The 15,077-nt window shown below is 57.0% G+C and overlaps 5 protein-coding genes across 5 annotated transcripts; 2 read left to right on the forward strand and 3 right to left on the reverse strand.

Annotated features, from left to right (window-relative positions):
• Positions 1 to 1,098: 1,098 nt before the first annotated feature.
• SPBR_03923 (uncharacterized protein) lies at positions 1,099 to 3,076 on the forward strand (the record flags this gene model as incomplete). Its single annotated transcript, XM_040762211.1, has 2 exons — positions 1,099 to 1,332; positions 1,472 to 3,076. 2 exons carry the CDS (start codon positions 1,099 to 1,101, stop codon positions 3,074 to 3,076), a joined length of 1,839 nt encoding a protein of 612 aa, XP_040623272.1.
• Positions 3,077 to 4,427: 1,351 nt separating this feature from the next.
• Positions 4,428 to 6,858, reverse strand: SPBR_03910 (golgi family matrix protein; the record flags this gene model as incomplete). Its single annotated transcript, XM_040762198.1, has 4 exons — positions 4,428 to 4,962; positions 5,017 to 6,410; positions 6,468 to 6,670; positions 6,795 to 6,858. 4 exons carry the CDS (start codon positions 6,856 to 6,858, stop codon positions 4,428 to 4,430), a joined length of 2,196 nt encoding a protein of 731 aa, XP_040623273.1.
• Positions 6,859 to 8,468: 1,610 nt separating this feature from the next.
• SPBR_03956 (ribosomal biogenesis protein gar2) lies at positions 8,469 to 9,736 on the reverse strand (the record flags this gene model as incomplete). Its single annotated transcript, XM_040762244.1, has 2 exons — positions 8,469 to 9,559; positions 9,646 to 9,736. The coding sequence occupies 2 exons, from the start codon at positions 9,734 to 9,736 to the stop codon at positions 8,469 to 8,471; spliced, it is 1,182 nt and encodes a 393-aa protein (XP_040623274.1).
• Positions 9,737 to 10,300: 564 nt separating this feature from the next.
• Positions 10,301 to 11,932, reverse strand: SPBR_03937 (uncharacterized protein; the record flags this gene model as incomplete). The annotated part of the gene is made up of 1 exon (XM_040762225.1): positions 10,301 to 11,932. One exon carries the CDS (start codon positions 11,930 to 11,932, stop codon positions 10,301 to 10,303), a length of 1,632 nt encoding a protein of 543 aa, XP_040623275.1.
• A 1,184-nt stretch (positions 11,933 to 13,116) lies between these two features.
• SPBR_03971 (uncharacterized protein) lies at positions 13,117 to 14,172 on the forward strand (the record flags this gene model as incomplete). Its single annotated transcript, XM_040762259.1, has 1 exon — positions 13,117 to 14,172. The coding sequence occupies one exon, from the start codon at positions 13,117 to 13,119 to the stop codon at positions 14,170 to 14,172; it is 1,056 nt and encodes a 351-aa protein (XP_040623276.1).
• Positions 14,173 to 15,077: the final 905 nt, after the last annotated feature.

Below are 15,077 nucleotides of genomic sequence, written 5' to 3' on the forward strand. Positions count from 1 at the left end.
GGGGGCACACCTTTGTTTGTGTGGCGTTCGGCTGGCTCGCGCTCTCTGTCTCTCTTGTTCGACTTTCAGGCTTGTCGTCCTCCCTTCGCCGCCCACCATATTCTACTGTGTATTTCGTAATACCTCTTAGGCTTCTTCCTCCCTGCTGGTGCTATTCTCAACTCTCTCTAGCTCCTAGATGCCAGGTTCGTCGTGCAGATCGTCGTTTCTTTTCTCTGCACTTGCTCTGTTTCGGGTGTCTTTTTAGTAGCTGTTTTATTTTTAATCCACAGACAGCAACCGCAAAGCAACACAGGTGCATACGGGCGGTACGTAGAATGTGAGATGCAGGAGAGTCGTCTCCTGCCGCAACGCCAGCGCTGCGGAGTGCAAGGCTCTAAGAGACTACCCATGCAACGAGAAGAGACCACACACACGCAACGACAACACAACTCCACCTCCCTACCACTCCACTCTCCCCCATTCCTCCTTTGTCTCCCACTCGTCGGGGCCTTTCCTCTTTCCAGTCTTAACCCTCTCCTCCGCCTGTTCTTCTGGCTCTCCGTTTTGATTTCTGCTACAAACACCTCGTTTGTGTTTCTTTCCTTTTCCTTTTCCTCTGTCCGCTTTCCGCTTTCCTCTCACTCCCCTCCTCAGTCCTCCTCCATAACCTCTGCAACCGTTTTCGACGGTGTCTTGTGGAACAAAACATCACTCACGCACGCTCGAGCCGGAAACACAACATCGGAGCAGTAATACCTCATTGGATGACGGCCAGTTCTGCTTTTTTTGTTTTGTCTGCTTTGCCTGTCTTTGTTTCGTTTCCCGGGTTCTCGTTTTTTAAGCATCCGCTTGCATTCATTACCGTCTTTCAAATTTCAATACCAATACCGAGCCTGAGCGTCTGGAACCCTCAGCAGCAATAATAACGACAAACGATCTTTCCTGGACCAGCGGATTTGTGCACGCAGCAAGTCTCCTTCAGTGGACGCACTTGCTCTCCACCCCATCGATCGAAAACGGCGCAACGACGGCTTTCCGACTTACAACAGGAGCGAGACGACGGGCGACAAGGGAAGACCGCCCCCCGTTAACTCACAAACCGCCCGCCCGCCCATCATGCTGGGCAGTGCAGCTCTGCTGCCATTGATCCTATGGATAACGACGGTTCATGCCTTCTTCCCTTGGTTCCCGCCATCCGTCTGTGCCGACGACAATGAGCTTTGCAAAGCCCAGCTGTCTTCGACTCTCGTCAAAGACGCCACCACAAACGATGCCCGCCGGTCTCTGCCGGCCAAGGCGGCCGACAGCCTGACCTTCAAGATTGGCCGGAGGGCTGCAGCACACCGCCGGGTATGTTCTGTTGCTCCGTTACTTCCTTTTGTGGAGCTGCCGAGTTTGAGCGCCTTCCTCCTTCCTTGTTTCTTGTTCTCGTGCCTTCTTTTTTGGCCGAGCATGGCCGTACCGGCACGCCTGCTAACGCTCCTTCCAGATCGAGAGACACGAGCCACTCAAGGCAAGAGTGGAGCGTGTGGCCCACCGCCTCGCCCGCAAGTACGCTCCTGCCGCGGAGCAGGCCCTCGAGGCACGCACACCAGCAACAGCAACAGCAACAGCAACAACAACGGCATCCGGCGACAATGCGGACTTTGCCGTGAAGCGAGCCAACAACTTTGATGTCGTCACCGCCACCGCCCCGTCCGCCTCCAACGCCGTGGGCATCGACCAAGACGGCACCGATTTCTCGTACTTTATCAAGGCCGAGTTCGGGTCCGCCCAGACGCCCCTGTGGATGCTGCTCGACACGGGCGCCGGCACCACTTGGGTCATGGGCTCCGACTGCAAGTCCCCGGCCTGCGCCTTGCACAACGAATTCGGCGCCGCCGACTCCAAGACGCTGCAGACGTCGAGCAAGACCTTTTCCATCGCCTACGGCTCGGGCACCGTGGCCGGCAACCTGGCCAGCGACACGGTCACCATCACGCCTGCTCTTAGTCTGACCATGTCCTTTGGCATCGCCAACACGACCTCGGGCGACTTTACGCACTTCCCGTTTGACGGCATCCTGGGCCTGAGTTTGAGCGAGGGCGCTACCGACAACTTTTGGAAGACGGCCCAGGCCGCCAAGGCGCTGACGGCCAACGTTTTCGGTGTCGCCCTGTGGCGGGAGGTCGACGGCGGCACCAACAATGGTGAGATTGTCTTTGGCGCCACCAACCCAGACAAGTACACCGGCAGCCTCTCCTATACGCCCGTGTCCTCGTCCGGCGGCGGTGACTGGGCCATTCCCATGGACGACATGGGCTACAACGGCGGCAAGGCCGGCATCACGGGCCGCCTCGCGTACATTGACACAGGCACCACCTACGTGTTCGGCCCCGCCGACGACGTGGCCGCCCTGCACAAGCAGATCCCGGGTGCCAGCAGCTCGGACGGCGGCGTCACCTACACGGTGCCGTGCACCGCCAACCAGCCCCTGACCGTCTACTTTTCCGGTGTGGCCTACAGCATCTCCAGCAAGGACTGGATGGCGGCTGCCTCCGACAACAGCGGCAGCTGCACGAGCAACATTTACGGTCATGCCGTCGTCGCCAATGCCTGGCTGCTGGGCGACCTCTTTATCAAGAACGTCTACGCCGTCTTCGACATCGACCAGAGCCGAATCGGCTTTGCCACGCAGGCCATCAATGCCCCCGCCTCCATGGTGGCCTCGTCGGGCAGCACCGCCTCCCAGACCGCGCCATCCCCCAGCGGCAGCGGCAGCGGCAGCGGCAGCAGCAGCAGCAGCGGCAGCAGCAGCAGCGGCAGCAGCAGCAGCAACACCTCGGGCGGCTCGTCGTCTGGTGGTGGCAGTGCGTCGGGCGTCGCCTCGAGCGCGCCGGCCACCACTACGTCGCCGTCCGGCGGCGACAGTGGGAACAGCGCATCGCTGCCGGGCCTGAGTGGCCACGAGACCGCCGGCACGGCGGTGGCCGAGTCGTCCGGTGCGCCTGCGCCCAAGTCGACAGCTGTGACGTCGCCCGCCGATCAGCTCGAGAGCGGCGGCGTCTACGTCTCGGTCGTCTGCATTGTGGCCGCCATTGCCATGGCTGTGTAATACAAACATACCGCCCTCAACATCTACACCTTTTACATACATCGCATCATTCCCGACATTCGTTTGTAAAGCGAAGATTCGATTCAGCATTTTGTTTCTTGTCAAAAAAAGCTCCTATACACAGCATATTTTCCTGCATTTTTGCATATCCGCTGTTTACACAATACACTGCCACATCATCCTCATTTCTTTTGGACATATTTCCTTACCTCTTTTCATTTTAGCAGCACTCTTTCTCTCTACGGCAGGCATTATTCGGGGCCGCCATGATTTTCCTTTTTAATACTTTCATTGTGTTGTTCCTCTGCTGGATTAGGAAGCCACCAGCAAACACTCGACTTATCTCCCTATCCGACGTCCTCGTCTCTGGAGAGTGACGAGGACGGGGATGGAGAGAAAGTCACCAACTACCAACTAATAGATACCCCGGGGCAATGGTGGAGGCTTGAGGGCGAGAAGATGAAATGCCGTCCTAGGGACGAGTTGCGGTCAGAGAGAGCAAGAAATGGTTCTTTCGACGCTCTGCCTCGCCATACTTTTCCTTTTGCGTCTTTTGTTTTGTGCCATCTCGAAAGAGTATGCAAAGGTCAAGCAAAACTGTAACACTACTTTTATTAGCATTGTACCAATATACAACGAAGACCGAGTCAGCGTTCCTTCTTTTTGGGAAAGCATATTGGATTCTTTCGCTTTCATTGAAACATACCCGTACGAAGAACTGTGAATGTGGCATGTGATATCTGGATTTAAAAATGTATCCTGAAGAATGCGGTAACCGGCAGCCATGAGGAGACTGGAATGTGCTGTCTCACAACGAAAGCCATCGTCACCACAGTGAACGTTGAATCGAGAGCATTCACAATGAAACATGCCATGTTTTCGTCTCGTTAACAAATCCGTCCCCCAATCAGCTTTCATATAAACAGGATATCGGCTCTAGGTACGTATAGCTGGGATAGGAAGCGGTTACGAAATACAATTCTTTTAGACTCACCGGCAGAATTATTTATGGCCACAGCAGGAAGACAGCGAACGTGCCGTGAACAAGGGCCAACCAAACAAAGAAGAAAATAGAAAAATAATTATGCCCGCAAGAAAATACAAACATAAAAATGAAAAAAAAAAAAAACTCCTGGCCCCATGCGTCTTTTTATCTTCTCACATCGGTGGCTTCCGTCTGTGAGGAAACAGTGTACATGCCCCAATGTCCAGCAAATAGAGGTTCGCCCTGACATCCATCTTTTAGGAAAGGGGGCGGAAAAACAAAAACACAAGCAAAAGTACACGCGCCATATAAACGAGCTTCCTTTTTATGGAGTTGAGAATCGAGGTCAACAAGCCGCGTCCTTTATTATGCGGCATCAGTCTTCTCGGGCGCCCCTGCACCAGGCGCCCCTGCACCAGGCGACCCTGCACCAGACGGTACCGCAGGAGACGGCCCAGCGTCAGACGCTTGTGTCCCCGACGAAATGCTGTTCGATGCCTTCGTGTCGGTCGATCGTGAGCCCGACGGCCGCGTGTTTAGCAGTGCCGTCAACAAAGGGTCGTCCGCCGAAACGGGCGGCGCAGACGTCTCGTTGACGCTCTCTTCCAAAAATGCCTTGAACATGGTGCTGAGGGACTTGTTGGTAGGGGGCGGTCCGGACAGCGACGAGGATTCCAAGAGGAACTCGGTGTTCAAGGACGGTGTGCTCGGTGTCCGTCCAAACGGAGAGGCCGGCAGCCGCAGCGAGCTGCTCGACGTACCCGGCCGCGCGAGACCGGCCCTTTCCTTTTCGTCGTCTGTCCAATGGAGCATGCCGGCAATGACCTGCAGCACCTGGAACTTCTTGGGGTCCGAGCGGTCAATCTGCAGGAATTGAAGCAAGAGGTTGGTCATCACTTGCCTAGACGTTTTGTTAGCAACAAAAGATTGGATCAATAAAGGGGCGTACGCGTACGGAAGCAGGGTGACATACTGCTCCACGGCTTCTTCTGGCTTCATTTTTTTGATGAAGCGGAGAGCCCTGATGAGGTGTTCGTTCAGACCCAGCGACTCGTGCCGCAGTTTCGCAAGAGCGGCCGTCTTTTCCTTCAGCTCGACCTCCATGGTAGAGGCATGCGCAAGCTTTGTCCGAAGCACCTCGGCCTCTTCATTGGCCTCTACGGCCTCTCTCTCGGCCTTTTGCGCGCGTGTTTCGGCCGCATCAAGCTTGGCCTCCGATTCCTGGACCATCTCGCGCAGCTCGTGCCGGCGTGCGTTCTGGAGATCCTCCAGGGAGCGCTGCAAGCTCTCGACAGTAGCGGCCTGTGCATCGCGGTCCTCGGCGGCTCGTTCGTACTGTTCACGCAGGACGCCGACCTGCTCTTCCAGATCAGACGCCTTGCTTTCCAGCAAGGTGGTTCGGTTGCGCTCTTCGAGCGCGATGACCTCCCAGTCGTTCATACCCTCTCTGGTATTGATCAGTTCCTTTTGCAGGTTTTCCAGTTGCTGCATCAGCTCCTTTTTCTCGCGCTGCCAGTTTTGCTGCGACAGATGGGTGCGGTTCCGGATCTCTTCCTGCTCGCGGTCATGCTCGTTATCAATGACGTCGAGTTCGCGTTGCAGTCGCGCCACCTCGTTGGCGGCAGCGGCTGTGGACGCCTCGGCGTTGGCTTTGGCTTGCAGCAGGCGCTCGTTTTCTGCCTCGAGCTCCTCGATGCGTTCTCTGTTCTCCTCCAGCTCCTCCTTGTCGCGCAGGAACCGGGAGCTAATGTTCTCTTTGAGCTTCTCAACCCGGGTCACGAGATCATCGTAACGGCTGTCTGCTGCGTCGCGCTGAGCCTCGCTCTCCTCAAGATCGGACCGCAGCTTTTTCGTTTCCTCCTCGTGGGACTCCTGCGCCTTTCGAAGCTCTGCAACCTGCTGTCGCAGCCGTTCTAGCTCAGCGGGGTCCGACTCGCCCTCGGGGCCGTCGTTCATCGTCGTGGCGGCGCGCGGGGTTGTGCTTGTGGCCTTGGACACAGTGGTGGTGGGTGAGGATGGTGCTGATGTTGCTGCTGAGTTGGAGGACTGGTCACCGTTGCGGCTGGCAGTGGACGTGTCCTTATCGCCGTCCTTGTCAATCGCGGTACTCTCGGCGTTGGTCTTGTCGGTCTTTGAGTGGAATGGTATCGCGTGGCCGTTGGCCGTCGAGCCGCTCCGAGTGTGGCCGTTGCCGTTGTCGTTGCCGCCGTCCACTTCCCCGTTAGTCGACGGTTTTGTCGGGCTAGGCGGCATCGTCATGTTTGCAGGTATTTCAGTGTCGATGTCGGGCTTCTGCTGCGTCCAATGGCGGTTAGCAAAGGGCGGTCCATGCATGGCCTCTCGGGTTGACTGGAGCAATCTCGAAGAGGCCAGTAACAGGGGTCACGAGAGAGGCAAGGAACCTACCACTGGTGCGTCGTCTTTTGAGGGTGCGTCTACAACCTCGCCAGCATCGTCGCGGCCGGGGCCGCCACCATTTTGTGTCTCGGGCTCTTCGGTAGAAGCTGCAGGGCCAGTTGGTTCTGTTGGGGATGCATCCGTAGCAGCGACCTGCGCAGCACTGGCCTTGGCCGCCGTGGACTTCTTCTTCTTATTCTTCTTCTTAGCACCTGACAGGGTGAACGGGCGAAGCGTTAGCTGGTTAGATCAAAGTGTCACAATTATCGCAGTATCGCGAGGCAGCGAGGCGCAGTATACTCCATGAGCAAAGGAGCGAGGGGGAGAAGGACAAACCTGTTGACGGGGCGCTGTCGTTTTGAGGTGCCAACAGTGGTAATGATGTTGCAAAGAACGTCATGGTGCTGGAGGGGAGAGCTCCTCTGGAGGGGGCTCAGAGGGCAAACGGGCGCGCAGAAAGACGAACGTGGGACGTGCACGAAAGGATCGAAAGGAAGTCGATATGTACGATGAGGGAAAGGCCAGGTGTATTCGCGTGCAGCAGCATGTATTACACAGAGTCCAAGGCAAGCTCCGCCCTCCGCAGCTGCATTGGCTTTGCTGGCGTTGGCTTCCCCCCTTCGTCTAGTGGCGGCGATTGGCTCGTTTTGGGGGTGCTTGTCGCGTCGTATTTTAATCTGTTGCAGTCGGCGGGGACGCAAAAGGTGGGCGGACTAGGTCGTTGGAGATGGGGCTCGAGGTCGGAGCCGGACAGTATGACGGGGTGCTTGATGATGACGTCTCTTGCGTGCAATGTTTGTGTGGTATTCGGAGAGTATTCAGAGATGTGGAAAGGACTGCAGGCTGGCGAGCGAAGTTGGTTTGAAAAAGGGATATGACAGGGTGGAAGAGGCAAGAGGAAAGAGGAGGGACGCCGAGTGGAATGGCAGGCGCGAATGGGCGTAAACGAGCGCTGGTGCAGCGTTGCGCAGTTTGGTCGCATGGCAGCAGGCGCGGCCTGTGTCGCGCTTTCCTGTTTTTCTCGCTTCTTCAGCGTCTTCGGGACACCCGTGGCACCACATTCTGGGGCACCGAGTCCGCCAATACGTAAGCCAAAACGATGCCCTAGCTGTGTCTTGTGGCCTCGCCCGATTAGCGGGCTGGGCCTCTGTCGTCTACAGCGATATTCGCTTCTTGGAAGTACTCTCGGCCCTGCATGTCTCGACATTTGTCGTCGCTGTTTCTGATGTTCGGTTGCAAATAACACAATATAATCTGGACGCAAAACAACAGACGGCCTGGGCACTCGGCATTTACCTTTTTGGCTGCCTCGTAAAGCTGGGCGGTAGTTTGGGTTCTTCTGCCGCCACGAACTTCGTATCTGCAGTATGTACTTAAGCCATGTACCGATGTAGCGTAGGCTTGGATCCACTATTCGACACCTAAACGACTTTCTTTGGCAAAGAACCTCACGAATCTTTTTAGGGGCTTTTTCTTCCTTCTCTCTTCAAAACTGAACACTTTGTCAACCCCGAGGCATGCACACCCTCTCGCGTGGTCGCAAAACTGCGCCGGGAGGATGCTTGCTTTCCCACTGGAGTGATGGCCCCGGACGCTGTTTGCTTTTGCCTTTGGCCATGGCTCACTGCAGGGCGGTATTTTGCTGGAAGCGATCTTTTCGGCGAGGACGAAGGAGAAGAGACCACCAGCGCCCTTTATAATCCTCGCACAGAGTCTCTTTACGTGGGCGTGCGAGGTTCGCTTTGGGCGTACATTCCTGTTCTGTGTTGTGTGTTCCGTCCGTCGTGATGGACACGTGCGGTGCAAAGCCGCCGATGTGGACGAAGACAGGCAATTTAACACTGGCGCGACGAGACGACGTTCAGTGCTGGAAAAGCAGAAGCATGTGCCATTAACAATTCAACAGGTGAAAAAGAAACTATGAAGACATGAACAATTCTAAACTCCCAAAAACCCAAAAAGGCATGCTGTTGTTCTGTAACTCTGCTCTCTCTCGCTTTCGTCGCATCGTCACGCGGCGACCTTCTTCGCCTTGCCCTTCTTGCCCTTTGCTGGTGCCTTGGAGATGGCGGCAACCGGGTCCTCGGCGGCCGCGGGTGCCTCCAGTGTCTTGGTCGCCGTCGTCTCCTCTGTCTCCTCTGTCTTCTCTGTCTTGTCCTCGGCCGCCTCGTCAGCCGCTGGCGCCTCGACCGTGTCCGTCGTCTTCAGCGTCGGGCCCGCATACGAGTAGCCGAGCTTGCTCTCGAGCAGCGCAGCGCGCTCGGCACGGCGCTTGGCCTCGCGGCCAATCTTGCCCGTCCATGCGTCCTCCGGCTTGGGCTGGGCCAGCTTGCGGCCGGCCATGCGGTTCCAGGGCACGGCCTTGAAGCGGCGGTTGGCGCCCTTGAAGAGATTGGCGGGGATGCGCTCGGCGGGGACGACGCTGCAGCGCAGCAGGTGGCCGAACAGCAGGTAGTTGTCCATGGTCTTGGCGACAATGTCGGCGACGTCGCGCTCCGCAAACTCGATAAAGGCGTAGTGCTTGCTGGCCCCCGTCTTGCGGTTGCGCGACAGGCGCAGCCGGCGGATGTCGCCAAACTGGCTAAAGTAGCTGCGCATCTCGTGCTCAAAGAAGCCGTGGGGGATGCGGCCGACGTAGACGACGCCGCCAAATTCGGCGCCGTTGGCGTCCGTCGAGGTGGCTGCGACTGTGCCGTTCTGTGTCTTGGTCCCCTTGTCCTCCTTGCCGTCCGTCTTCTTGGCCTTGCTGGCCTTGACCTGGGCAGCCTTCTTCACGGCCGCTGCCGGTGCCTTGCCGACATCCTGGCCGGGCTGGAACAGGCTGGTGCCGCCCTTGGCCGCGTCGTCGTCCTCGTCCTCGTCGTCGCCGTCAATCTCCTTTACTAGAGCTTTTGTCGTAGCATCGTCCTCCACGGCCACATTTGTCTGCTCGGTGTCGTTTTCCTTGTCCTCCTCGCCGTCTTCTGTCTCGACAGCGGCAGCGGCAGCGGCAGCGGCCTTCTTCTTGTTCGTCTTGGCGGGCGTCGTCGTCTTGGCCTTCTTCACGGGCTCCTCAACGGCCTTGCGCTTCTTCGTGGCCGGGGACGAGACTTCCTCGTTGGCTGTAGAAGAATTGATGTCAGCAATCGGTGTATCCAGAAGCTCCAGATCACCTGGTCGTCGCCGCCTTCCATTGTCTTGAACCAACCTTTGCGCTTCACCACTTGCTCGGAGATTCTGCTTGATTTCCTCGGCGCAGACTCTGCGGCCGGAGCCTTTGCCTTCTTGTCCTTGACCATCTTGAATATGCGTGTGATTTTCGTGGAAATTATCAACCAAGATGTCCTTTTGCCCGTGATAATGGAGGAGGCTGTCTGCTACTACAGCAAAATCAAAAAAAGTTTCTGCCGCTACCAGTTCCCAAACTTTTTCTGCCGCGAAATAAAGGCGGTGAGCCAACATCACTTGGCTGGGCTCCTGGGGTCTCCCCAGTGGTGTCCCAGCCCATTTCTTAGTGTTAATAGTCCACTAAGATCATTGTCTTCTAGGGAACCTGCCAGCTCCTCCACGACGGCCTCGTCCGTTGCTGTAATGCATCCTAAATCGGCACACAAATCAACGACGACAAGGGGCAAAATATATGATGATATCACGTCTGTCGTGTTCGTTAGTGTATAAAATCAAAGTGCGATAGAGTCAGCGCACTTTGCCGCATCAGCACAACACCGCTACTGCTCTCACTTGTACATGCAACAATGCAATTCTCATCATTCATTTGAGCGAGGCCTTGACACCTCTTTCTAGTATCTCTATGCTGTCATTCCTGTGGCAAGGCAAGCGACCAGTAAACCCCTTCATGAGCGTCACCGCTTCTCGCGAGGATCGCCAACAATCGACTCCAGCCGCCCGGCGAGCTGCCTGTGCCGGCGCACCACCTCCACCCACTCAGCCTCGGCGTCGTCGCCCACATCGAGCGTGGCCAAAAAGAGGCCAAAGTCGCCGCCCAGGCGGCCTAGGCTGCCCGCGCAGTACAGGACCTGAGTCAGCAGGCTGTCGCGCGACGCCTGGTCGCGCACGGCGGGGAGGTACTGCCGCAGGGTCTCGAGCAGCATGTCGACGAGGTGCAAGGGGAACGTCGCGAGGGCGGGCGGTAGTGCCTCGAGGGGATCGGGTGTTTCGCGTGTTTCGAGAGGGTCGTTGTGACTGCCGTGGTCACCGTTGTGCTCGCTCTTCCTTTGCATCTTGCCATTGATTTTGCTGCTACTGTTGCTGTTGCTGGTGCCATCTGCGTCCACGTCCTCCTCTCTTGTTGATGGTGTCCCTGTAGCTGTGGCTGTCGGAAACACACTCCGGAACATGGACACAATGGCAAAGCTCTGCTCGCGGAAAATCTCAATGTAGCGCTTGAGGTACCGCTCCGTCTGCTGGCCGCCCGACCAGGCATTCGCCGAGCCAATCGTCTTTTGCCGCGCCTGTTCCTGGTCCGCCAGCTCGCGCAACGGCGCCAGCGCGTCCAGCGTGGTCGTGAGCGTGGCGAGCCGGCACACGAGGAACACGGCGCCTAGGGCCCGTTCTTGTGCCGCCGCGTCGTGGTGCGAGCGCGCGGCGGCGCCCGCGCCTGGCGCCGATGAGTGTGCCACGGACTGCGCCAGTGCCTGCGTAAACTCGGATGTGACGGCGGCCGCCGCCGCTTCGAGGTCGGGCAGCACGCGCCGCAGCCAGCTGATGGTCCGCAGCGAGGCCGCGAGCTTCAGACCCGGCGCTTTGAGGGACAGGACCAGGCTCGCGGCCGTCGCCCGCATGGACTCGTCGGCCTCGCTCGCGACAGACCGGACCAGCGGCGAATCGGGGAACAGGGCGTGCAGGCGGCGGATGTGGCCGTTGAGGTCGAGGGCCGACGCGTAGTTGACCGGCACGGCAGCCACCGACGAGGCCAGGAGCGGCGGCAGTTCCAGCACATCGACGAGCCGCTCGACGTTGCGTGACAGCAAGAGGGCCTGGCGTCGACGGGCGAGCACGTCGCCCTTGGCGCCCTTGGCGCCCTTGGTGCTGCCCTTTGCCCCTGTTTTGTGTGCAGCACTCTCGGTGACCCCAGTTGTTGCCGTTGTCTTCCCCGCGCGGTATGTCGTCGAGAACCGCAGAGCCTCGTCGTCCAGCAAAGGGATGGCCTTGCGCAGCTCGGCGGTGGTGGCGGCAAGCTGGGGCACGGCCGTGCGCAGCGCAGCATGGCGCTTCGCCGACTCGAGCACCGGCTGGTAGGACTTCTTCGCGAGGCCCTGGAGAGCCAGCTGCAGCGAGTGTGCCGACTGGGCCAGCTTCAGGGGCTCTTCGGACTGCAGCGACGACAGCGGCCGCGTTGCCAGCGTCGCGAGAAACGAGAGGGCATCGTGGTCAGGCGGACCGAATCCCGACGCCGCTTGCGTCTGCGGTTCTGAGGGGGAGGAGGGGGAGGGAGGTGGCGCCGTCGCCAGCAGGTCATAGAGAAGGTCGGCCATGGCCGGTGGGTGGTTGCGTGGGTTGCGTGTCGTCATTCGAGACGTGGGAATGGCTTCACAGTGGACAGCGCTGTTGTCGTGGGACGTTAGCGCGAGTCAGGCGCCACAGCCCACCTGAGCCACAGTGAGCCCGCCTGCCGCGTTCAGTGGTCGCATGGCCTGGCCTCGTCCCGTGCTTCATGCCTCGGCACCTGAAGACACAAGGTGTAAGTACCTCCCCGCTGGACGGCCAGTACAAACAGTACATGGCGGCGGCCGCCCAACGGACCTAACAAACCGCCCCTGAACTACGAACTATTACGGACTGTGTGCAACCAAAACTGCGATAAGATGGTCGCAGCCCACTAATACCCTGCTCTAGCGTTCTAGCCCTTCCCCAACAAACCCAAGCTTCCCCACCCTGGGACCTGCTCAGCACCTGTCTCGCGCGCTCACCAACCAACCTGCATCCTTGTGCCTCTTTTGCTGCCTTTGCTGCCTTTGCTGCCTTTGCTGCCTCCCGCCGTCAACTCGCATCCGGACTGCCAAGGCCCCCCCTTCAGACTTTGCGTCTCCTTTCATCCTCTCGTGCTGGTGCCTTCCTACATCGTACATCTCTTTTGTTTTCTGCCACTTCTGCTATGCAGCCCGTTGGCGCCGCCTAGTTTTCATCCTTCCACTCTCCTCCGCGACGACAGCTTCAACTTCGACTTTGCAAGCTGTGCATCACGGCCTTGAGAGCGGTAGACGGCTCCTTCGTCTGTCGTAGAGCCTTGTTGGCTTCTTGTACAGTCTCTGTTCTCTCGGGTGTCTCTTTCAACGCTTCATCCCCTCGTCAGGTTCGTGTTCTCTCCATCTCTTTCATGATTCTCTTTTGTAATACTTTATTTTTCTTCAAAACAAATTCAACGAAGCATCACATCACACCCAACCATTTCCCTCCTGCAGGCTAAGCGTTCACACACGTTCACACCCTGCCTCCCTCTCCTCTACATCTGCCATACCTGTCAGGGGACCCGGCGGCTGCCTGCAGCCTCTGGACGAACTCTCATATAACATGAAAGTCTGGCCCATTTCGCGGCCTCTTGTTCATCCTACTTACATGTCCCTTCCTGTCCATCCTGTCCATCCTTTAGCAGCTCTTGCCGAATTCTTGCTGTTGCGACTAACTCTCGGTTTCGTAAGGCCCGCGTCCCTCCGTCACCATGAAGGACGTCTTCCCCATCCCACAGATCCCGGGCCTTAGCCGGGCCGTCCAGCCCTTGGCCGACAAGCTCGGCTTCGACACTCTGCCGCTGCACGTCCACGAGGTTGTCCTTGCCGCCCTCTTCTATACCTTTGTGCAGGTCGTCGTCTCGCCCGTCCTGTCCAACTACTATTTCCCCCACATCTACAAGCCCATGAACCGCGCGAAAAAGGCCAACTGGGACAGCCACGTCGTCTCCATGGTCCAGAGCCTCCTCATCAACGCCCTCGCCCTCTGGTGCATGTTTGTCGACCAGGAGCGCAAGAACATGCAGCACGACTGGAAGGAGCGCGTCTACGGCTACATGGGCACGCCCGCCATGGTCTCCGCCCTGGCCTGCGGCTACTTTGTCTGGGACCTGGTCATTACCGTGCTCAACTTTGACGTCTTTGGCCCCGGCCTGCTCGCCCACGCCGCCAGCGCCCTCGCCGTCTTTTCGTTTGGCTTCCGCCCCTTCCTCAACTACTACGGCCCCGTCTTCATCCTCTACGAGCTGTCCACGCCCTTCCTCAACATGCACTGGTTCTTTGACAAACTGGGCATGACCGGCTCGCGCGCCCAGTTCTACAACGGCATGGCCCTGCTCGCCATGTTTTTCTCCTGCCGCCTCGTCTACGGCAACTACATGTCCCTCTGGGTCTACCGCGACATGTGGAACGCCCTGTGGGACGGCCCTACGCCGGCGTGGGTCGCCAACCCCGGCGCTCTCAACGACCCGTCCGTGCGCGCCGTGGCCGGAAACAAAGGAGGCCCCATCCCGCTGTGGCTCTTTGTGCTCTACGTCACGAGCAACCTCACGCTCAACTCGCTCAACGTCCACTGGTTCTTCAAGATGATCAGGGCCGTGCGCAAGCGGTTCGAGCCGGCGCCCGGCGCGCCGGCTGGCAAGGAGGCGCCCGTTGCGGCGGCTGCCGTCGCTAGCGGTGCGGCAGCTGCTGACGACGCCACCATTCGCCATCGGGCCACCGTCGAAGACCTGCTCAAGGTCGACGATTCTCTGACAGAAGTTCAGTAACCGAGTGGGAGTGTGGACTCCCGGCGCGGGTGCGGGTGCGGGTGTACTCCATAATCTGCTTCGCATAGTCCGTATATGTATGCATGTGTGTGGAGAGATCCAGAGAGATCTAGAGAGATCGGATTTTAGCATTGGCTCATTTTTCCCACGTCGAAAGAGGTACAGACACGCGACAGTGCATTTTTATTTCCCTGATTTGGTGCGCAACATGATTTTTTTTTTTTTCACAATTGCAATTCGTCTTGCGATCTATGTTTGGGTGGTTTTCTTGATTAATCCTAAAGCACAGTCGAGGTAAGCACTGCTTTGACTTGGTTGATGATGAGATTTTCTTCGTTTTGTCATTTTTATCATGATTTTTCCCTGTCTTTTATTTTTGTATATATGATATTTTCACAACATTGGAAGAACTGCGTCAGGATAGAACGCCTTGTTTTATGTTGAAATACCAATACGTGTAGAAAGGTAGAAAAGTAGCCGCTGAGTGACGATAAAAGTGATAGGTGAGAAGTAAATTAAACAAACATACAGAATATAAAAGAAATATGTGTATACTAAAAAAAACCTACTCCGTTAATTATTAATTATTACCATTCACTGCGAATTTCACATGCATTTTCTATTCGCTGATATCAGGTTTAAACCATGCCACGCGCCAACTTATTACTTTTAAACATACTTACACATTTTGATGTGTAAGCATTCCTATGAAGTCGACCGTCGAAAGTATAACTCTGCCCTGGTTACAAGTAAAACGAAGTGCTATGTTATTATGTATACGGAAATAGAATTATATACGATGTTGATGCTCTAGTTTTGTCCAAAAAAAAAAACAAAACAAAAAAAAACACAGGCAGACAGGGTGGGAAAGACAAACGTCGAAACAAGCAAAATCCAAAGAAAAG

This window comes from Sporothrix brasiliensis (genome assembly GCF_000820605.1).
Source record: "Sporothrix brasiliensis 5110 chromosome Unknown Cont12, whole genome shotgun sequence".
Taxonomy (NCBI): domain Eukaryota; kingdom Fungi; phylum Ascomycota; class Sordariomycetes; order Ophiostomatales; family Ophiostomataceae; genus Sporothrix; species Sporothrix brasiliensis.